The sequence below is a fragment of the Colias eurytheme genome, chromosome 8 (genome assembly GCF_061535395.1).
Source record: "Colias eurytheme isolate Ceu_HAF_F1 chromosome 8, ilColEury1 Martin Lab GWU primary, whole genome shotgun sequence".
Lineage (NCBI taxonomy): Eukaryota > Metazoa > Arthropoda > Insecta > Lepidoptera > Pieridae > Colias > Colias eurytheme.
The window spans coordinates 4,287,336-4,310,058 of NC_142987.1; the positions used below are offsets into that span (position 1 = coordinate 4,287,336).

The window sequence follows — 22,723 nt, forward strand, 5'->3', positions numbered from 1 at the left end:
CGCAACAATGTTGAACATCTTTAACATCAAAACACCGAGGAATTTAAATAAATAACTTTATCTGACCAATTTGCTTCAGTTAGAAGAAGTTATTTACGAAATTTAATTAAGAGGCCAGTCTGCCTGTCAATCTCCGAACACTGAATAATGTCCCTGCAAGATGACTCCAGGATTTAATTAATATCCGGGTAACCGTGCCAGTTATGAAGCTTATTCACAGAATGAAAATCCAGTAGCCAAATTTGAATATTTTGCCTCAATATTGTACTTTGCTTTTTATAAAAATTTTGAAGTGTATACCAGGGTAAGGAATGCCGCTAGCATGTATCTTTTTTGTCTTTGTATCTTTTTTGGAAAATTTATTTGTGGAGCATCCTTAATATTTGTGAATTATGAACGCAAAAGAATTTACTTTCACGACTTAGGTATGAAGACCAAAATGAAGACTAATTACCACGCTAAGCTGTATACACTCGTTAGTATTGTTATTTATATGTTAATTAATTACCTACCTAATTTTGTATGTTCTAATCCAATAAATTATATATTTATCATATCAAATTATTCATACATCTTTTTGAATCCAAAGAAACTGCATAAATAAATACATATTTGTCGACAACGTATAATTATTTTACTTGTGGTTGGATATTCCTGTGTTCCATATTTAAAAATATTTACTAATATGCATTAGGAATTTTAGTTTTTTTAATAATTTCAAATAAAAACTTAAAAATAAAATCTCCTATGTTCATTAATATGGTAACACTCAAGGTTAATAATTAATTATATAATTACATTTTTATTACATTTTCTAAAGATATTGTGTATGCTGTATTTTAATATACTGTGAAATGTTCACAAAGTGAGCTGTCCCCGAAATCCAATTATGAATCGTCAAGTACATTTTGATACCTTTATTACTTAACTACTAAAATTCCGGATTATATTACCGAGCTCTTACCAGACAATAACAAGCAAAATCTAAAAAAAATGTCGCTTTCCTATTGTAAATTATATCATAATTATTGAAAATAGTTTTCTTTTTGTATTAGGTATTTGTGAAAAAAAAGTTGTAAAACACAGAACAGTAAAAACATAAAAACAACTACCATAAATAATAGAGCAGCATAAAAAAATGTAATAAAAACTATTTGCATAAAATGTTTAATTTGAATTTAGAAGAATTCCAATTGACATCCACAAAATCGTACGGTGACAGCGCATGTCATCGGCCAAAAATATACAAAATTCATTTACATTTTTTTGATAACAAACATTATGTTCTACATCGTAAAATAAGGTAAGGTATTTTAATTTTCTAAGAATATTATGACAATATGTGTTTCAATAAATTAATAATTGTAAATTACGTGAATAATTTTTCATAATTTTAACTTGGTTGTAGTTGTAACTTTTTGCTGTTGTAAAATGATTGAAAGCGCTTGCGCAGAAAATACAACAGCCGTACAGGAGCATACCCACCCGGTAAGATCATTACTAAACATTATTTAAATAGTCCAAAGTAATGTGAACTTCGTGAATGTATAGACTGGGACAACGGACAAAATGTTTAATATAAGTATGCTGGAAACTTCAGCAATTTCATCGATAGTCACTAACAAGTTGATTTAACAAATACTGTTACTACTGTTTTAATTCTGTACAAAACAGGAAAGAAAACATTGCAAAAAATAATTAGGGTGACTAAAGATTGTGTTACTCGTGTATTTTGCCGCGAAACGTTAGCGTAGGTACTTTGCATTATCAAAGGCAGCATAATTCATTGAACTTTAATTTCAACATGTAGATAATACTCAGGTAAAATCAAACACAAGAAAATACCATAATTTATTTTTCTAATATAGTATGAAAACCGTAAATAAAATGTACACCTAGGAAATCACCAACGAAGATGGCGACATCGCGCGCTCAGAAGCGACGTTCCGTTACACGGTGCAAAACTTGAGTCAGTTGAAGGAGCAAGTGCTATCTCCACCATGCTACGTGCGATGTCTTCCATGGAAAATCCTGGTGCTCGTCCGTAACACGAGTACTCCAGAGAGACAGCAACAGAAGGCATTGGGCATTTTCTTGCAGTGCAATGGAGATTGTGACTCACCAGGCTGGTCTTGCTATGGTCTGGGAGAACTTAAGCTGCTGTCGTATAAACCAGATGGTGAACATCTGTGTAGGAAGCTTCATCATATGTATCATTGGTGATTATTGTTGTTGTATTTTTAATGGGAAAGACGTAACATTTCTAAATGTCCTTTCGAGATTGTCTTTAAACTTTCACTATGAATCTGCAAACAGAATCTCCTGCTTATATTTATTCAATTTTTTAGCAAAAATAGTCGATTTCACTATAAACCGATGTAATAAATCGCATAATATATCGCAATCAAAACATCACAAACCGTAGTAAATATCGACTTTAACGCCACTCCATTAATCTGACAAAATAAAACGCGTAATACTATATCGAAATCAGTTCTTATTTCTCTTTGCAGTGTAAACATTTTATCCGTTTTATTTCAGCAAAGAGGATGATTGGGGCTTCGCTCACTTTATTTCTTGGAAGGACCTAATGGAGCCGGATAACGGATTTGTGAAAGACGACTCGATCACTATAGAAGCTCACGTGATCGCTGAGGCTCCGCACGGGGTGTCTTGGGATTCTAAAAAGCACACTGGATATGTTGGTAAGACGTAGTACATTTAATACAAACTAGCCACGCGCCCCCGCTTTGTTCGATTTTTTTTTTAAGTGAATCATCTTTTTTCGAGTAAAATTTCAAGGTCGCGTCAGGGCAATACCGTCGCGTCATGGATCTAAGGCGATGATTTTGGTATCTTTGAATCTTTCCAAAGAAGTTTTACTTCTGACACGTGTGCTCGGCACTCACGCTCTTTTTATATGAATCTTATCCTGACAATTTTACTAACACAATCGAAGATTTGTCCATTTAGTGCCTGCGTACAATGCAATACGTGCAATTATGAAATTTTGTATTAAATGACATCATCCATATTATGGTACGGGAGCTATTAACGTTAAAAAAAAAGTCATTTTAGTATAGTTGGTTCTTTGATATACTGTTCTTCTTGCTATTTCGGTTAGAGTCCGGGCTGTCTGGCTGGTCGCAGTGGTTGCGTTTTTTAGTGCGCATCTCATCTGCACAGGATAATTTCCTTAATTTAAAGTCATTTTTTAACGCGTCATTTTTAATATTTTGCCTTTAGATAGATCCATTAGACATAATTTTTTTATTGCAAGACGTTTTTTTCGTTGTTAAATAGGTGCCAGACGCAATTTTTTATTTCGTTTTTATAAAAAATTCAAATTATTTTAGAATGTCTGTAAATTTCATATTATGTTCTTCAAACATAATATAATCTAAAATTAATTAGCCAGTTATCTAAAATTAAGTAGCGTTTGTCCTCGCTCTGACGCAAAAAACATTTATTTAACAAGAAGATACTTGCATCATATTTTATTCGTATGAGACACTAGTTTATATAAATTATAACATTAGTGTATAGTGTCTTTAACGTAATTGTCCAGTAAACGAATGACTATTTCAAATTAAATTTGATAAATATAGGAATATGCATATCTGATATGAAAGAATAAAAAAAATAATAGTTCTACCGTCCCCGTTAGGCGTTATTTATTTCCGTCTAAACTACATAATATTTATAAAGAATAAACCACCCAACCACCAACCTACACACTAATCTTGTTACACGCTGTTACTTTAACGGCAATCTTCATAAATCATCGCTAAATCGCTTGTAGGTCTTAAAAATCAAGGCGCCACCTGCTACATGAACTCGCTGCTACAAACTTTATTCTTCACTAACGTGCTACGGAAGGCCGTGTACAAGATCCCGACGGTCGGCGACGACAGCTCGAGATCCGTGGCATTTGCGCTGCAACGCGTTTTCTACGATCTACAATTTTCCGACAAACCTGTCGCTACAAAGAAACTAACTAAAAGTTTCGGTTGGGAGACTCTGGACTCGTTTATGCAGCATGACGTTCAGGAATTTCTACGGGTAAGTTTGACAAGACAAATCGTAGACGGCGACGTTAGTTGACAATAAATTTCAGCAATTAATCCAACTCTCCGCTTGCGACTTTCTACAGTTTTACTTGGCTTGTTTTCGTCTACCTAATAACTAATTGCTTATAATCATTAGCTGTTTAACTTTTACATTTTGGTATAACGTAGGTATAATCATCTAACATGACATATTTCTTTGCTCTATTAGATCTATAATTGCGTAGCAGTTTTCCCACATATAATTTGTAAATTCAAAACTAACACCAGCTTTACTGAACTGCCCGCAACACTCGGCACATATTAACTTAACTAACAAATCGGGCTTTAAATCATTAGGTACTTCTAGACAAGCTTGAGAACAAAATGAAGGGAACTGCTGTTGAAGGCACCATACCGAAGTTATTCGAGGGCAAAATGACTTCATTCATCAAATGCAAGAATGTAAATTGCACGAGCACCCGCGTGGAAACCTTTTACGATATTCAGCTTAGTGTTAAGGGAAAAAATGACAGTAAGCGCATTAGCATACCTTCATTTGTGGTTATTTACTTGGGAATAAATTTGACGCATTAAGTGCTTTTGTTTGTAAGAAAGTTTGCGAATTTTCGGTCACTGGTTTGTTTAAGAAAAATTACGGTCAAATTGTGTTAGCATGAATCTATTTGCATAAAATTTCTTTAGACCATTTTTAGACCTATACAAGTATTTTTGTTATTACATATTTGTCGCTACGCTAATTCTAGGAATAACTGATAAAACAAATTTATGGAGAAATCCTTGAGGCGGTAATGACAGATAAAAAAAGAAGTCAGATAAATATGTTGCTGTCTTCAAAAAAGGAATATTTTCGGAATAAATAAATGAATCCTCCCATTGCAGTATACGAATCGTTCAAAGACTACATAAGCACAGAGCTGCTAGACGGCGAGAACATGTACGACGCGGGCGAGCACGGCCTCCAGGAGGCTGAGAAGGGAGTGATGTTCGACGAGTTCCCGCCCGTGCTGCACTTGCACCTCATGCGCTTTCAGTACGACCCGCAGAGCGATACGTCTGTCAAGTTTAATGATAGGTTAGTCTTTGACTGGCAAATTAGTTAACTTTTATGAGCTTTCGCAATTTTTTTTTTTTGCATGTTATATAATTAATTGCATATTTATACTTGTTTTACGTACTACCTAAGGTTTTCAATATGAGATTATGCAAATATTGAGCATTTCCCATTATTATTACTAACTTTACTAATTAATAAATATTGCGGAAACTCAATGCCGTGTCATCTTCCTAGGGATATTTGTAATGCTAATATTAATGAAATTAAGGACGTATTTTGTAAATGTATAAAAATATTATCAAGCGACCGTTTAGGTACGACAAAGGATAATTAATAATATTACTACTGTACTAATCCTCACTAAGCTATAGTGAGGATCACTTAGTACGTCACCATGGCAACCCACAACATACCAACATAACAAAACTTCAAAAAGTATGAGCCCAATAACATTCCAGGTTCGAATTCTACGAAACAGTGAACCTAGATCCATACTTACAAGAGATTCCCTCCACTCCAGCACACTACACGCTGCACGCGGTGTTGGTTCACTCGGGGGACAACCACGGGGGACACTATGTGGTGTTTATAAACCCTAAGGGAGATGGCAAGGTGTGCAAAATGATATATGTAATAGTAAATTATGTTACGTTTATGTATCTTTTGTGATATGGTTTAGAGTTATATAGATGAAGTAGACAGAAAATGATCGTTAAAAACTTACTTTGGTAGGCACCTAACGGTAATCACTATTTAAGTATTTGTTTATGTAAACGTGATGTAAACTGACAATCAGAATACTCTAGCTAAATTTGTTTTAATGTATTTTTTTTTGCTTTTCATTTTAAAGTAAACGAGTAATAAATTACGTATAAATTAAAACTATTTATTAGGACCGTATTTTTTAATTAATGTGAGATTTATCTGAAGTAGGTACCTATATTGACAATGTGGTATACTATTAGGAAATGTTATAATATTTGTGCATTTAACTACCTACATAGTATCTATTAATATAAGAGACATAAGCTTTTAATTCTAGCAAACATCGAGATAAGTGCATAATGCTCTTATATGTGTGATTAAAGCTCACGTATGTTTGATGTTTGTATTTAAAATTACAAAGGTATCTCCAGGCAATATTATATTTTATTCCCTTTTCATCTTACATTTATTCCATCAAATGATCTTATGAATAAATTGCGTCTGAAACCGACAGGTTTTAAATATCTAAAAATTATCCGTATTTGCCAATATATTTAAAAGTTTCTTATTTATAATGATAATGAAAATGTTTTGATTCTCAATTGCAACATAATAAATCGAATCAGTCTAATAACTGTGAAAAAGATTATTGCACATGTTTCATAGATCGTCCAACAACATCTGAAGTACAATTATCACTTGTATATAATTGTGTAGTTTTTTCTCTACTGTATATTTTTCTGATGCGATTTCTAGATGCCCAAACTGTCGACCTTTTTATATAATTAACTATAGGTAATAAAACTAGTGAATAAGTATTAAAATAATATATTTATCAGTGGTGTAAGTTCGACGACGACGTAGTGTCCCGCTGCAGCAAGCAAGAGGCGATAGAATACAACTTTGGAGGCAAAGAGGACGCGCCCTACCTCGCGCGGAGGGCGACCAGCGCGTACATGCTTATTTATATACAGTTAGTGGAATATTATTTTAATAATAACTAAAATCCTTTAATCCTTAGATTCTCAAAGCATTGAGTGGATATATCAAATTTGACTTTATAATTAACTAACTACTATAATTAACTTCCTCGATAAATGAGCTATCTAACACCGAAAGAATTTTTCAAATCGGACCAGTAGTTCCCGAGATTAGCGCGTTCAAACAAACAAACAAACAAACTCTTCAGCTTTATAATATAAGTATAGATTGTAATTATTTTATTGTTATAACAACTATATTTATAATAATATGTTAACGGTACAAATCAATGTATTTTCTTTCTAAAACATAGAGTAATATTTAAATTGACGTATTTGAGTGAAAAAAAAGATTGATTTGCTTTTAATATTATTTTGAAGTAGACGCAAAGTCGTGGAGTTGAATTAGAATTTTCTAGTAGGTATTGTATTATCTGTGGCATGTTAGAGTGAAAGCATGTACTCACATTTAATTCATTGAAATTATTCTTGGAACTTACATTATCAACTTTAACAATACAGAGAATATAATAAGAATATTAAATAAATACTGATATAAAATTCATGAACGCTAGTTAGGTTCTTTACGCGTATATTCTTTTTGTAACATTTTAGCGTAATACGATACACGTAAAACCTTTTATGCTTAAAAATTAGTCTCATAAAATATTACCTTCCCCGAAAAATTTTATTCTACATAGGTACATAAATTATTTTGTATTCACTACTGTCCGTTTCAATATTACTTATCTCTACATAAAAGATCTTTAGATTTCATGGAAATCGTATGATATTAACCAAATGTATTTAATTATTAATAATACAAAATATAATACTCTATTTAAACATAAGCTTAACAATTGTGTTAATACGTCTGAAATGGGCTCATTAAAGTAATTGTAACCCAGCATTAAGGACCCAGTAATTACGATTATTTCTTGAGAAGGAAATGCTCATTGCTTTGTTAGGTTCCCAACTTTTGTAATAAAGATTTTTATGTTTTAATTCCAGAGCTTTCCAGAGCTTAACATATAAAAAGACAGTCTCATAAAAATCTACTTTACTGATTTCATTATACAGCTACGTGTTGATATTTTACTTTTAAAATAACCTGCAATGTTATCTATATTTAAATTTTGTACTTGTAGATCTTTTGCATTTGTTCAAAACTGTTGTCAATAATTGCGGCTATAGTCGCATTGTACATGGTAAAAGCATGACGATCAACTCATCTATATTTAATAGCACAAGTATATTCAAATTTAAAAAGATCCCTAGCTCCACTTATGCCCCCTTAAAGTTACGAGCGAAAGTTTTATACTTATTTATTTTTTTATGACATCTAGCTAGTTCTATAGTTCATTTTATAAAGTTACTGTTTATTATAATCTTAGCAGGCGCCGCAGTGCGTCCGAATTATAAAGCGCAGGTCATACCGGTAACTGCCGGCCATTCATTTGGCCAACACAAAATATTGTTGCGGCGAACACGCGCAGATGCGATTTATCCCAGCCTCGCTGTTCTGCTGGGTAAACAGTGTTCAAGTTTTATTAAACTGGGGGAAAAATAGCATTTGTTATATTTATTGTAGTGGCGTAACGGACTAGTGTTTCGTATATTCAAACTACGCATCATTGATGTTTGTCTTCAAGTTTCGAAAGATAACAAGAGCGTCGTATAGCTATTGATAAGCTTTGGGATTGAACGAGTTTATAATTTTTAATATTTTATAAATTATTTTAATTTGTTAAAACGTTCAGAAAAAAAATGATTTTGATGCTATTTCTAAGCACTAAATAGCACCATGATCAAAACAATGTCAACATGAATTTACTAAAATAAATTTTAATTTTAAAAATAAGATCAATTGTGACGTTTGAAAATGAAGTCATACACCTAGTAAGCTATTCTATAATTCCAGGACATCCCAACTCAAGTACGTGTTACAGGACGTAACTGAAACCGACATGCCCACAGATCTCTGCGAACGAATCAACGAAGAGATGCGTTACGAGATGGTAAGGACAAGTAAATATCCCCCAGTGTATCGTGTGCTTTATTTATTGTTTTTGTATCGCATAAGAAACAGTGTCGTGTTTGCAGGCGGCAGAAAAATAAGATGCAGAAAATTTAGGTCCGACACCTCCGTCTGCTCCGCGAAGTACTATACGAAGATATTCAGCGCTCTAAAACATTTCTTCACTTTGCAGGCCATTGCCGGCTCTAAATATAAAGGAAGATAACCGATCGAGGCTTTGTTTTTGATACAGTTTAGCTAGCCGGTGGCGAAACGCATTAAATTGAACGGGTGGGCTTTAATCTCTTATTGATATGTGTATTTTTGTTGTAATAATTTATGTACCTCTATTAATAAAATTTGTTGCAAAATAAGCTGTGGTTTTATTTTTACATTATTTCACAATATTAGAAGGTATGATGAAGCTATTGTAAGACAAAACATAAAAGAAAGAAGGTTTCACAAATAGACCATTTGGCAAAAAAATGCAGCCAGCAAATAGTCTTTTCTCACATAGTGATTTGAAATATCAATTTAGAAAGAATATATAAGTATGTTTGAGAAATCCAAAGCCCATGCGAAAGCGAGCTCCAATCAAGCATCAATCAATTTACATGTACAATATTGCCTTTAGATTTTAAGCTCTTATCATATCGCAACTTCTGAACATAAACTACGATTAACAGAATTGATATATGAACTGCATACCGCTATAGCAAGCTGATTGCAATAGCGATTTGTTTGCTCGGTTAAAAAATGGGTTATATCCTTCAACAATAAATCTCGCTCGAGCGGCTATAAATTAGTCTCCGATTACTGGCGTTGCACAATGTGTCCATACTATCTTTCTGTATCGTCAGCGTTATTTTAAATTAAGGATATGAGAGGATAGAATGTGATAAAAGTCAATTATATAACGTAAATGTTAATTTATCTTTGGAGTTACAAAGTCTACTATACTTTATTTTTTGCTGTTGTTTCTCTTCAAATCCTATTTAGTGGCAAACCCAGCACAAATAGATACGTCTAAATTATTTCTAAATTAATAAATGTGTGAGTAATGAGACAACATCAACGAGGCATGAATATTCAAATATGGATAAATATCCTCATTGGTTTTATACTACAATGGAACTAGAATAAGACAATTACCATAAGGATAATTGATATCAAGGTCTAAGGAAAAACATAATAAAATACCCATCGAAATATAGAGCAATAAAAACATTTCCTATAAAATTGCAAGCAATTGCTATAAATTGTGTCGAATATCCGAACGTTCATCATTTTAATTTCCTTCATTAGCACCCCGAAGTAAGCATAAAAATTGAATTTTCAGACGTTTCGTTAAAACGAAGGAAAACTCGCGTACAAAAAATACAATTTGACTATATTTCTATTGGATTTATCCTAGGGATTTCTCCAATAAAATGAAGCACTAACTAACGTAATCCAAATAGTAAGAGCGGCCATCAGAATATCTTCACTAATTAATCTGCGAGCTCCTTTATTAATTAGCGGAGTTTTTCATCGTCACGGCGAGGATTAAGTCTCAGACTGTCAGTAATTGCCAGCTTGCTACCGTTTTTCCTATCTTAACTATGGAACGCGACTAAATTGTTAATTCACTTACTTTGTGGAACTTGTGATATTCATGCAATGCAATTAGGTTCCCTGTTAGTAGGTATTATGCGCTATTCTATCCTTTTTTTGTCAATTAAAGAATGGAAAAATATATAGGTAGGTATTACATCCTGGAATAGTCATGATTATTTATTCATTTATATAAACAAACTTCTCATAAGTAAACAAAATTTAATAGATTTATTAACCTAACCAGTGCACATAAATACATATAAAAATCCACTGATTTTTTTTTTATTTAAATAAAATCACAAACGAAGTTGCGTGCTTTACATTAGTGTAATAGCTGCAGAGTATAAATAGCTGTGATCAATCTTAAAGAACCTAGTACGTAAGTTAATAATTACTATCAACTGTATTATATTCTGTTTTAATAATGAATTATTTAATGAAAGCCTTCTTTACTTATATACTCGTCATATTGCTTATACACAATATCGGTAAGATTTGTATAATTATCTAGTTAATTTACTAATTCAATTTTAATTTAAAAAAAAACAATTATAGATATACAATATTTTTGTGAGAAATTGTGCGAATTAAAGTAGGTAATTAATTTATCTATAATAGATTCTTTATTACTCGTCAATTAACGATTTATTTACCTAAAACGTGTTCAACATTTTTTTAACAGATGCAAGACCAGATTTTTGTTCCGATCCTCCTTTCACTGGAATGTGTAGAGCACTCTTTATAAGGTAAGTTATGGCATTAACTAGTAATTTCTTATACTCAAAAGAAGAAGAAGTACTCTTATAGTGTTACTTTTTTTTAAGGAGCCTCCATTAGAGGAGGTATCCCACTCTAATTATTAAAAGTTTTTTTATAAAAGTTCCTACAAGGAAATAAGAGAACACGAATTTTTCTATGTCGAAAATGTGATTATATAGAAAATAGATCATAGAGTGAAATAGGACTTAACCGCCCTGTTAAAGGTTCGAATCCCGCCTATTCGCTTTCTAATATTTTTAAGACTAAATGATTTAAATGTAGGTATAACTAAATTGAAAATATCGTTTTAAATGTATAAATTGGAAATATGTTTTTTAATTATTCATTTATATATTTCAGATATTATTACGACAATGGGGTTTGTAAAACGTTCGCTTATGGAGGTTGTCGAGGGAACAGCAATAATTTTCAAACTCAGGAAGAGTGCATGAAAACCTGTGCTTAGCAAAGTAGTTCTTAGGCGGTAATGCAAGCATGACATGCGATTACATGAATTGTCATGCGACATGAGCGTCTAAATAAATCAAGCATTTTTATATAGTTCACGTCTATGCATATGCATGTCAGTCTAACTTGCATGATAGAAAATAAAGAGCTTCATCAATCAGTTCCCAACACGTTTTGCATGTCAGTCTAAGGATCATTCATGCACGATACCACGTAACGCATGTCATGCTGCATTATCGTCTAGGGACGACTTAATTGTGTATTACTGAATTCATAATTCATATTATGACGAATTTATTGTAGGTACAACTGAACAAATTAAAAAAGAAATGAATAGACACAAATAAACTTCTTTGTTTGCAATGTCGTATTATAATAATTTATAACCTTCAACATTTGGTATCAATTTATTTTTCATTTTTGTGGATATAATTATAAATTATAATGATTATTAAATATGTGTACTTTGTTTTATTTTTGTCATAAAACATGGTACATACAATTTCTCATAATGCTATTACGTTATATTATATATTATGCTTCTGTCAAGTTGCACTTGAAGGCGAACAACTCAGAGAACTTACTATATACTTATTCAATATTCTTAGTTGTTTATCATACTAATATCTAAAGTAGATGAATTATGATTCATTACTTTTATATTTTTTATGTAAAAAAATGACAAGTTTACTTTTTCGTAAAATGGGAGCTATATTGTTAAAATATAATTTTAACTAGCTCTACCCGACAGACGTTTTCCTATATTAGCGCGAATTGACAAACCCGTGAAGTTTAAGTACCGGTTAAGATTCACATTTTTTTTATTTATTGCTTAAAATTCTAAACTTTTCTTTCAAAGATTCTTTCCCTGATATACGAACCTGGTAGATGTACTAATACAAAGAATTATCAAAATCGGTCCAACTCTTCACGCGTGATGCCATGACCAAAATGCCATGAAAATAGGGATGCCATCAAAAACATCCTGTAAAAAAGCCAAGTCTCACAGCTCAGTTTTTCTATCAGAAAAAGTTGTGAGATCCATGTAATACCAAGTCGGTTAACTTATTTTGGGACCTTCTGTCTTAAGTTATTCCGTAAATTATTATCATATCAATATTAAATATCTTTACCCTTTTAAATAAACACATCGACTTCGAAGCGAACAATGATGATGATGTACAAAACACGTAATTTCGGACAATTCAATACTTAACTTTGTTAACGTTATTCATAAGTAACTTAATAATAATATTATATACTTACTCATTTTTATTTTTTTGATAAAGAAGTCTGGACGCGAATCGATTTTCTATAAGTTTAATGGTGCATTAAATAACCCTATTATGATCATGTTTAACTATTTTGTACATTACTTGTTTAAATTTAAATATTTTTTTTTCGTCTGCTTGTACACTTAGACTAATTTATGTATCGCAAATTACCTAATATAATTAAAGTGGTGAATTTGTAAGCGTAGGCACATATTACAACACGCAAATTCGCTACAAACAGAAGAACATCTACATTCAAGCCTTACAGATAAAACGATCATCACGGACTCATCACTATATTAAGAAAAGGGAAACCAGGATTATTATTAATTATCATACGGAATTTAGCCTAGGTGTTCAAGCAGAGTGTCATCGAACACTTAACAAGAGGCAGATTTAACAAAATTAAATTCTACAGGCAATACCCACAGTACCTTCATAGTTAATGCGAATTGGAGTACCTATAAATTGTCATAATCGATGTGTAACTGTCAAGTAGGTGCTTATTACTGTGTTATTACTCTTGCACTTGTTTTCTAGGAAGAATGAAGGTTTTACTGAAATTATCTTTTGTTTATGTAATATTTTCACTTTTCTATCCTATTAATGGTAAGTTTTATGGTTAACTTTTAGGGAATAAGGTTCTTATAATAATTTAATATATCTACAACAAATCTAGAAGGTGACCCATCAATAGGTGTTCTACCAGTAAAAATATAGTCTCCGACATGTGTTTATAAATTGCGGGAGAACCCGAGATAGTCTAGAAATATTAGGTGCAAGGCTTCTGTTCAATTTACCTCATGAATTTATTAACAAGATCCAATGTTGTATGTTCGAACGGTGAAGGAAAACATCGTGTGGGAACCGACATTTCTTAGAATCTAAAGTTCGACGACAGGTGACATCCGCCAACCTGCACTTGGCCAGCGTGGTGGATTATGGCCTGGACTCTCATAGGAGGCCCGTGTCCCAGGCCCCAGCAGGTGGAACGTATATAGGCTGATGATGAATGTTTTATGTTTATAGGTTCCATACTTGATATTATTAACCGGCCATATGATTGTTATTTGCAAGCGGATATTGGATGGTGTCGTGCGTATGTTATCCGGTAAGTTCATATTAATTACACATACAAATTTATCACATATAGCCGTAACGTATGCGTTAAAAATACGTATGTTTCAGATATTACTTTGATGTCAAGACCAAATCGTGTAAGGAATTTGGCTATGGCGGGTGCGGAGGGAATGGCAATCGTTTCCGGACTATGTCAGCGTGTATGGACATTTGCAAGGGAGTGGAAGTTCATTCCGAGGAGAAATAATATAATAAAATAAAAATTATGTATTGACAAAACATTTTACATTTTGTGATATTGGTCTCTGACTCAATAAAGGATAACAAATCGCAAATAAGTTATATTTTATTCAGTGCATCTCGATTTATGTGTAAAAATGTCCATACAACATAGGTCTACTTCTACCAAAACTAATCTTAAACTTTTTTTATCATTAAGTTGATACTTAAAAATTATATATCTTATTAATGTACCTACTTGTAAAACTTAATGCCAAAAATATTTTGTTATTAGCCTTTTTTTCTTTGTATACCTACTACATTACTTTATATTTTTTTTTACAATAATTTCAAAACCAGTGCGTCCTTCTTGCTATATAATATGAGTCTACTCATCTCTTAGTATCGTTGCAAATACAAAACAAGGTCATCAGTTAATATCAGGAATATTCATAAAATCTACACCTACCTATAACAAAAAAACTTTAAAAACATTCCTCAAATAGAGATGTAAAGATGTAGGCTGGCAATTTAATTTAAAGTAAACTTCAAAAACTATTATTAGATTTTACAGATGAAGGATAATATTCTAGTACCTAGGTACATATAGAAAATACATTTACCTAAACAGGGACGCGAATCGATTTCTGTTCAGTGTAATGGTGCATTAAATACCTTTATTATGAACATGTTTAGCTAATTTGTTATTACAATAAAATTACAGGGACATTATATTATAGAGTTTGTATGTTTGTACGCTTAGACGAACTCGCACATTGATAACCCGCAAATAATTGCGTCATACTGAAGAGCACCTACATAATCTTAGAGATAAAACGATCATCGAATCATCACTATGTGACATTATTTTAGTCGACATGTTGAAACAGTTCAGTGTCATCGAAGCTAAAACTAAAGTCAGAGTTGAACAAAATTAAGTTCTGCAGGCAATACCCACAGTACCTTCATAGTTAATGTGAATTGAAAATACCTATAAATTGTCATAATCGATGTGAAAATATTAAGTAGGCGCCTATTGTTCTTTCGCTTGTTATCTAGGAAAAATGAAGGTTTTACTAAAATTATCTTTTATTTATGTAATATTTTCACTTCTTTTTCACATAAATGGTAAGTTTTATTTTTAACTTATAGGGACTGAAATATTTATTATTATATAATATCAACCTAACAAACGTTGTTCAGCCAAAAGTAAAAAATACAGTTTACAAACAATTTACAAACCAATTTACTTAATATGCACAAAAAAAAATAAAAATCAAGTTAAGCTGTTACGGAGGAGTTTGGTTACGAATACACGAGGTTAAATACTTAATACGAGCTACCCCGATAAACGTTGTTTTGCCCTATTGTCTCTTTTGTGTTTTATCTCGCCATTAGCGATTTAAGTTGATAAGTAATTAATTATTACTAATTCAGTTTAAAACAGCAGACTTATTACAATTGTCTCATCTAATCACAAGATGAAGTTATATTTTTCTAATCCCATATCTTAAGCTATAAACGGGAGTATTAGTTTAGAAATTGTAGTTTTTATAACGCAACGTTTTGTCTTTTCTCTATTGGACCTGAATGTTTAACAATTTTATGTTTATAGATGCATATTCCATGATTGACAACGACCGACCATCTGATTGTTATTTGCAAGCAGATCCTGGGTTGTGTCTTGCGTATAATGTCAGGTATGTTTATAACTTTATAGATGACTAGATTTCCGCCCGCAGCTTCATCCCCGTTTTCAAAGAAAAACCGGCATAGTTATCGACTCCCGTTGTGTGGAATTTCCGGGATAAAAAAATAGCCTAAGCCTAGACTATGTCTTATCCTAGGTTTTCTGCAACCTACATACCAAATTTCATTGCAATCGGTTCAGTAGTTTTTGCGTGAGAGAGTAACAAACATCCATCCATCCATTCATTTATAAAATAAGTAGGATAAAATTATTAACTAATCTTATATTTCTAAGCCAGTGTTGAATAGTCGTATCAAATAAAGTAATTTACTTTTTTACAATGTAAAAAATACACGTTTTCAATTTTTCAGGTATTACTTTGATATCAAGGTGAATTCGTGTAAGGAATTCATTTATGGAGGGTGCGGAGGGAATAGCAATCGTTTCTACACTATGTCGGAGTGTATGGAGGCTTGCAACGTTAACTGATGCATAACCATTGTGTTAGATTCCTTGATAATTACGAAGAAAAATAAAGAATACTGTTACAATTATAAGTTATCTTTTATTGTGTGCACCTGAATTTCTGTGTTATAAGTATCAAGATATCAATTTATGTATTATAGTACCTACTATAATTTTTACATAGTGTTTGGTGGATGCTCTAAATCTACCAACAACCATAAACCATCATATCAGCCATGCCACTTGTTTTTATCATGAGCGGTCCGTCCCGGCTTCAGAACCATCCTCGTAGGTACTTCAAGGAATATTAGATAGATAAAAAAAAGGATTAACGAAATCGGTTCAGCTGTTCTCGAGATTATTTTGCGCTTAGCAACACAATCGGCGATTAATTTTTATTATATAGAAGATCGATAGATGATTGTTACTTGTAAAAAACCAAAATATTTTTTGCTTTTTATCCTGTTTTTACTTGTTCTTATTACACGTTATTTTATTGTCTTACCAAAATTTCAAAACCAGTTTGTTGTGGAAGGGTAACAGAAACAACTTTATAAATTGAGAAAGTTACAGGGCTAGAAATAATATGTGCTAATTATCTATTAACAGCTAACTCATCTTAACAACGGTTACAAAGTTTACAAAGTAAAAATTACATTGATAAATATAGAAATTAACACAATAAAACAACAAATATTTAAAATACTCTTTATTTCCCATAAAACATACAAACGAATTAAATTTAATACTTTTTCAGAATACAATATAAAACAATGACTAAAGTGCGTTTTTAATTTTTATTATGCGTTAACGTTCTCTCCTTTGCAAGTCTTCATACACTGGAACATAGTCGAGAAACGATTGCCATTCCCTCCACAGCCTCCATACACAAACTTGCTACACGATTTCGCATTTATATCGAAGAAATATCTGAAAAATATGTTAATGTTTTTCTCTAGGACTTTTTTATCGAATATTGCCTGGTCCTACATGTATAAGTCTAGGACTACGCAATATTACGTTACCATTTTTTTATTTGCAAATTGCAACAACGTTTACGACTTCAAAATAATAAATTAGCTAACAAGAATAAAAAGTTTCTTAAAAAGCATAAATGTTAACAAGGATCTGCCAATTATATTCAGGGATAGTATGAATTTCATAAAAATTAATTTCTAACGTGCCTATCTATTCATACTATCAATAGATAGGCACGTTAGAAACGAAGTCTTTCCAACTAAGCCTTTATGCCCACTGCATTTATAAGTTTAACTCGAAATAATTTGAGATAAGTTTATTTTAGTATAAACTTACTGAGTCTGATACGCAAGGCATCTCCCAGTATCCGGTTGCAAATAACAAACAGAAGGTCGGTTAATATCAGGCATGTTCATAGAATCTACACCTATAAAGAAAATACTTTAAAAACTTCCTCCAATAAAGAACTATCTTTAGACTAACATAATGTAGGTATCTTACTAGCTTTGCCTCGCGGTTTTACCCGCATGGCTCTGCTCCTGTTTGTCTTAGCGTGATGTTATATAGCCTTTAGCCTTCCTCGATAAATGCAGAGCTATCTAACACCGAAAGAATTTTTCAAATGGGACCAGTAGTTCCTGAGATTAACAAACAAACACTCTCTTCAGCTTTATAATATAAGTATAGATGTATTTACCTAAACAGAGGCGTTGGCATTCCAACTGTGTTGCAAAATTGTTCCTATTCCCATCACAACCACTATACGTAAATATAAGACATTCTTCCAATTTCCAATCATAGTAATACCTGAGAAATGTGATAAAGCTATTCATAAAATATTATCCATTCATTAGAATCCATAGAAAATTACGTTTTTATTTGAATTCGTTACCTTTGTATCCGTTTGTCACAATTTCCAACACGCGGCTGAAGGGAGCACCAATGATCCCAGCTCCATATTTCATAATCGACGGTCTTGTGACCGCGGTCTTTATTGGTAATTTATTATTGATAAGAAGTTAGATTGTTATATTAAAATTATTTAATACTCTGTATGTAACAAATAGATACGCTAATCACAAGACCCAGCGTCAGTTGTTATCTTCTGGGTTGACTTGATTGGCAAAATTTGCTCTGAAGCTTTTTTCTTTATTTTTACAAAAAAATAAATATGTGTACCTACCTACGTCAACACTTATTTATTAGTAACTTCGATTCAGAAATAATAACTATAGTAGGTATCTTCAAGTAGTTACTTGGATCATATTTATTACAATTGTGTTCATTTTAAGATTTGTTAATTTTTAAATAAAGCTTACGTTTTTTAGGATTCCTACGTCTAGCATCCACTATCTCGAACAACAATACCGGAGACTTAGTGCTGAGTTGTGCATTGCTATCTACATTGATCCTCCTATAAATCGTCGTAGGCTTTGGAGACGTACTCTCCCTAGTGACAGCTGTCGTCAATGTGCTCTCGCAGCCACCTTCGCAACTAAAACCGACCGATATAATCAATTTCACCAAGTTTACAACATAAGCTCGACTTCCCATCTCGGTATTGCGAAATTACTCGCAAAATACAAGTGTGACTAAGGCGAACTATAAAATGTTTATGATGTCGTAAAAGTATCGCTCAACACTTAGATGAAAATTATTCACATTCAGCAAAATATACTAAATTCATATTGCATGAAAATTTGTTAAGATATAGGATTTAGGTATACTTATATAATGTAGGCACTTCGATCAAGAAAATATGACCTAGAGCGTGTACGGTGGCTCTATACATTAGTAATTAGAATAATTTATTTCAAATATAGATTTCAGTAATAATTTCTTTACACATTATTTAACTATAATATAAAATAACTCCTCTATAAACTTCACAAATGCTTACAATCAGACGCTATCAAAACACTGCATCGATGCATAACAGTTGTACAAACAACAGCAGTATTTAATAGTGATTTGCGATTGACAAGCACACAATTACATCGTTCTATCGGAAAGCAGATGTTTGCTGATCTAATGGCATTTTCAATTTGCATTCAAATTCCTGAACTCGCATTGCGGGGGTGGGAGTGAATGCCGAATGCCCGGATGGCCCGAATACGGGATAGTCGCTCCGATGGCCCAATCCGATTATAGCTAACGACGCACCATTCAACGTGCTCTGGGCACAGCCACATTCTCTTCAGCTGTGACAATGTGATAAAAGAGAGCTGATCGTTATTACTAGTTTGGGTTACTGGTTCAAGTTCGTATTTCCAATTTGCCTATAGACTTTCTTAATTGTATTGATATTTATATCGTATAGGTATAAACATCAGTAGTTTTTTACATCGTTATTTTAAACTTTTAACGTCCTTATTTTTAAAATTTGTTAGCGGAAGTTTATTCAAAAATATTTCTCACCTTCTTTGGAATTCATCGCAAATACTTTCATTAGTGTTAAACACAAATGAGGATTTTGCATATTTTAAAAGGAAAAAAGTATACTGTGTGAAAGATATTATTAATATCACACGATCATGTTCTTATATACCTATAGCGGAATACTCAATGGTATACGAACTAGAACACAATCGAGTAAATAGCTGCAGTAATAATCCATCCTCAATAGTATCATAAAGTATTTCGAGAGTATGAGAACAAAAGTAGTTTTTTAGCCTCGAACAAAGGCTTTTGAAGTGTATAATAAAAGTGCAGAGCCGTAGTATTAATTAGTGCTAGCTTGTTATATTTTTATAGGGTCTGAAGACTGGCTTACGGGATAGACCGGCGACGTTTAATAATTACTTAATCTTCCCTGCGGCTTCTGGAAAATTACCTTCCCCATCGATTTTCAGAGTATACGGATAAGAATTTTCCTTTGAAACATTTTAATTGAATATTGTTATACGTTTTTCTTTACAAAGGTATAGAAGGTATAGATCTTACGCTATATTAAAGTTAAAAGAATTTGAGCTTAATTAAAAATGAACGAAAATAAAACTTCACTACATAGTATAAAGCAAAGTCGCTTTCCCTGTCCCTATGTCCCTATGTCCCTTTGTACGCTTAAATCTTTGAAACTACGCAACGGATTTTGATGCGGTTTTTTTTAATAGATAGAGTGATTGAAGAGGAAGGTTTATATGTATAATAACATCCATTAAATAGTGGAGAAGTACTGTTATTTTTGAGGTTTCTAATGTGAGGTCGTAAAAAATTACATTTTTTCCGCTTACCTACATAGCAAACGCAGGCTGAACCCTACGAGTTTTATCAAAATAATGTACTAAGTATTATACACATTGAAAAGGTCTACAGAAAAGTCCGCGATGGTATATGTCTATCTCTTATGGATAACCCACAATAACTTTTTTTTGTCATTTACTTTTTACGACAAATAATGGCTAATTTTCGATGCGATTTTAACCAATACAGCATTAATCCTTAACCAATTAAATACCTTGAATACAATGTTCATTGTTCATTGTTCATAATATAGATCTATATGGCCTTTTACACCGTATGATTTAAGTGAATATTTTCGAAGATATTACAGATTTAAAAATTGCGGGACGTAGTGTTTGCGGCGGTACCGTCCGGCCGCGGCCCGGCTATCTATTTTATACCCGTGCGAAGCCGGAGCGGGCCGCTATGTTTTTATACATATACTACGTTCACAGTTTTTCTGTAGTGTTTTTAGTATCAGCATTGCACCCGTGCGAAGCCGGGGCGGGTCGCTAGTTTTTAATAATTTAAGATTATACACAGATAATATTACTTATACTATAGGGGATGTGGCCTTAAATAAATTTTATTTTCTTTCTTTCAAGTTCATAGTTAGATGATTTGAGACCGCGACGCAGGTCTACATCAAGCGATTACAATTTACGATAGCATAACACTCGTATGCGTGAATGCTATTTTAATTACTCTTGATACTAAATTTAGGCACTTTGTCATAATAATAAGTAAATAAATAAAGTCATCGGATGCACAAATATTATATTTTATACTATGTGCAATAAATAACCTTTCTGTTCCATTTCCACGGCTCTGAGCCCCATGGAAATAATTCAAGACATACTTTTTAACCGACTATAAACTAAGGTGGTCCTCAATGCACCTGTTATTTTTTTGCCTTGTCACCTTATAACTTTTTATGGAGTGAACCGATATTGATGATCTTTTTGCAAATGAAGAATTGGTGAAAAGTTGTGTGGTAAAGTAGCTATCTAACCTACGCGAGTGTGTGCAGTGTAAAGTATAAAGTATACTAGCGACCCGCCCCGGCTTCGCACGGGTGAAATGCTGATACTAAATACACTACAGAAAAATTGTGAACGTTGTATAGGTATAAAAATATAGCGGCCCGCTCCGGCATCGCACGGGTATAAAATACCTACATAGCCGGGCGGCCGCAAACGCTACGTCCCGCAATTTTTAAATCTGTAATATCTTCGAAAATATTCACTTAAATCATACGGTGTAAAGGGCCATATAGATCTATATTAAATGAACAATGTATCCATGGTATTTAATTGGTTAAGGATTAATGCTGTATTGGTTAAAATCGCTTCGAAAATTAGCCATTATTTGTCGTAAAAAGTAAATGACAAAAAAAGGTATTGTGGGTTATCCATAAGAGATAGACATATACCATCGCGGACTTTTCTGTAGACCTTTTCAATGTGTATAATACTTAGTACATTATTTTGATAAAACTCGCGTTTGCAATGTAAGCGGAATAAATGTAATTTTTTACGACATCACATTAGAAACCTCAAAAATAACAGTACTTCTCCACTACTTAATGGATCTTATTATACATATAAACCTTCCTCTTGAATCACTCTATCTATTAAAAAAAACCGCATCAAAATCCATTGCGTAGTTTCAAAGATTTAAGCGTACAAAGGGACATAGGGACATAGGGACATAGGGACAGGGAAAGCGACTTTGTTTTATACTATGTAGTGATTAGAGTGAACGTTAGGCATTTAATCTGTTGTTACAAGGGGAAGCTATAGAATGTATATAAGTTATTGCCCAAGGTTATTATGAGCTAAAAAGTTTCATCCAAATCCGCCCAGTAGTTTTTTGAAGATAGCATTAAACAAACTTACATACCATCCATCCATCCTCACAAACTTTCGTTTTTATAATATTAGTAGGAACGTCTTGCACATCTAGCTTGCCGCCCGTGGCTTCGCTCCCGTGGAATACAATTTTTTTAGCTTAGTTGATTTTGAAGGATGAGGCTCTATGACAGTTTTCTAAAATGGATATGTATAAAATGGATCGTGCACAGTACACTCATACCAATAATAAATTAAAAATTAACTTTCCTGATATACAGGTATATTGGTTTGAT

At 32.6% G+C, this 22,723-nt stretch overlaps 5 protein-coding genes across 6 annotated transcripts; 4 read left to right on the forward strand and 1 right to left on the reverse strand.

The window, feature by feature from the left end:
• Window positions 1-1,431: 1,431 nt before the first annotated feature.
• Window positions 1,432-9,058, forward strand: LOC149906424 (ubiquitin carboxyl-terminal hydrolase 7-like). 2 transcript variants are annotated; one of them, XM_090105004.1, is made up of 10 exons: window positions 1,432-1,488; window positions 1,900-2,219; window positions 2,542-2,705; window positions 3,803-4,062; window positions 4,407-4,581; window positions 4,950-5,142; window positions 5,583-5,736; window positions 6,669-6,802; window positions 8,731-8,837; window positions 8,913-9,058. In XM_090105004.1, exons 1-10 carry the CDS (start codon window positions 1,432-1,434, stop codon window positions 9,050-9,052), a joined length of 1,704 nt encoding a protein of 567 aa, XP_089961130.1. In that variant the 3' UTR covers window positions 9,053-9,058. The 2 variants fall into 2 exon arrangements, with proteins under 2 accessions (XP_089961130.1, XP_089961131.1); XM_090105005.1 differs by lacking the exon at window positions 1,432-1,488 and having other exon boundaries at window positions 1,906-2,219; window positions 8,731-8,827; window positions 9,020-9,052.
• Window positions 9,059-10,819: 1,761 nt separating this feature from the next.
• On the forward strand, window positions 10,820-11,974 carry LOC149906425 (serum basic protease inhibitor-like). The gene is made up of 3 exons (XM_090104965.1): window positions 10,820-10,910; window positions 11,105-11,168; window positions 11,542-11,974. Exons 1-3 carry the CDS (start codon window positions 10,847-10,849, stop codon window positions 11,645-11,647), a joined length of 234 nt encoding a protein of 77 aa, XP_089961091.1. The 5' UTR covers window positions 10,820-10,846; the 3' UTR covers window positions 11,648-11,974.
• A 1,475-nt stretch (window positions 11,975-13,449) lies between these two features.
• Window positions 13,450-14,316, forward strand: LOC149906426 (kunitz-like toxin PcKuz3). Its single transcript, XM_090104963.1, has 3 exons — window positions 13,450-13,532; window positions 13,953-14,034; window positions 14,112-14,316. The coding sequence occupies exons 1-3, from the start codon at window positions 13,469-13,471 to the stop codon at window positions 14,248-14,250; spliced, it is 285 nt and encodes a 94-aa protein (XP_089961089.1). The 5' UTR covers window positions 13,450-13,468; the 3' UTR covers window positions 14,251-14,316.
• Window positions 14,317-15,077: 761 nt separating this feature from the next.
• Window positions 15,078-16,452, forward strand: LOC149906427 (kunitz-like toxin PcKuz3). The gene is made up of 3 exons (XM_090104987.1): window positions 15,078-15,350; window positions 15,838-15,922; window positions 16,284-16,452. The coding sequence occupies exons 1-3, from the start codon at window positions 15,287-15,289 to the stop codon at window positions 16,399-16,401; spliced, it is 267 nt and encodes an 88-aa protein (XP_089961113.1). The 5' UTR covers window positions 15,078-15,286; the 3' UTR covers window positions 16,402-16,452.
• A 725-nt stretch (window positions 16,453-17,177) lies between these two features.
• On the reverse strand, window positions 17,178-19,601 carry LOC149906428 (actinia tenebrosa protease inhibitors-like). The gene is made up of 6 exons (XM_090104201.1): window positions 19,256-19,601; window positions 18,675-18,842; window positions 18,248-18,344; window positions 18,053-18,162; window positions 17,692-17,782; window positions 17,178-17,307 (listed from the first exon to the last, which is right to left on the reverse strand). Exons 1-6 carry the CDS (start codon window positions 19,404-19,406, stop codon window positions 17,178-17,180), a joined length of 747 nt encoding a protein of 248 aa, XP_089960327.1. The 5' UTR covers window positions 19,407-19,601.
• Window positions 19,602-22,723: the final 3,122 nt, after the last annotated feature.

Bases quoted from the DNA above. Each gene is read 5' to 3' on its own strand.
- LOC149906424 (XM_090105004.1), top strand. From the start codon at position 1,432: ATGATTGAAAGCGCTTGCGCAGAAAATACAACAGCCGTACAGGAGCAT. The intron at 5,143-5,582 runs GTTAGTCTTTGA...ATAACATTCCAG, and splicing joins TCTGTCAAGTTTAATGATAG to GTTCGAATTCTACGAAACAG. The intron at 8,838-8,912 runs GTAAATATCCCC...TCGTGTTTGCAG, and splicing joins TTACGAGATGGTAAGGACAA to GCGGCAGAAAAATAAGATGC.
- LOC149906427 (XM_090104987.1), top strand. From the start codon at position 15,287: ATGAAGGTTTTACTAAAATTATCTTTTATTTATGTAATATTTTCACTT. The intron at 15,351-15,837 runs GTAAGTTTTATT...TTATGTTTATAG, and splicing joins ACTTCTTTTTCACATAAATG to ATGCATATTCCATGATTGAC. The intron at 15,923-16,283 runs GTATGTTTATAA...TCAATTTTTCAG, and splicing joins TGTCTTGCGTATAATGTCAG to GTATTACTTTGATATCAAGG.
- LOC149906426 (XM_090104963.1), top strand. From the start codon at position 13,469: ATGAAGGTTTTACTGAAATTATCTTTTGTTTATGTAATATTTTCACTT. The intron at 13,533-13,952 runs GTAAGTTTTATG...TTATGTTTATAG, and splicing joins ACTTTTCTATCCTATTAATG to GTTCCATACTTGATATTATT. The intron at 14,035-14,111 runs GTAAGTTCATAT...CGTATGTTTCAG, and splicing joins TGTCGTGCGTATGTTATCCG to ATATTACTTTGATGTCAAGA.
- LOC149906428 (XM_090104201.1), bottom strand. From the start codon at position 19,406: ATGCAAATTGAAAATGCCATTAGATCAGCAAACATCTGCTTTCCGATA. The intron at 18,843-19,255 runs GTAAGCATTTGT...TTAGTTGCGAAG, and splicing joins TGTTTTGATAGCGTCTGATT to GTGGCTGCGAGAGCACATTG. The intron at 17,783-18,052 runs GTAAATACATCT...TTTTCTTTATAG, and splicing joins ATGCCAACGCCTCTGTTTAG to GTGTAGATTCTATGAACATG.
- LOC149906425 (XM_090104965.1), top strand. From the start codon at position 10,847: ATGAATTATTTAATGAAAGCCTTCTTTACTTATATACTCGTCATATTG. The intron at 10,911-11,104 runs GTAAGATTTGTA...TTTTTTTAACAG, and splicing joins ATTGCTTATACACAATATCG to ATGCAAGACCAGATTTTTGT. The intron at 11,169-11,541 runs GTAAGTTATGGC...TATATATTTCAG, and splicing joins TGTAGAGCACTCTTTATAAG to ATATTATTACGACAATGGGG.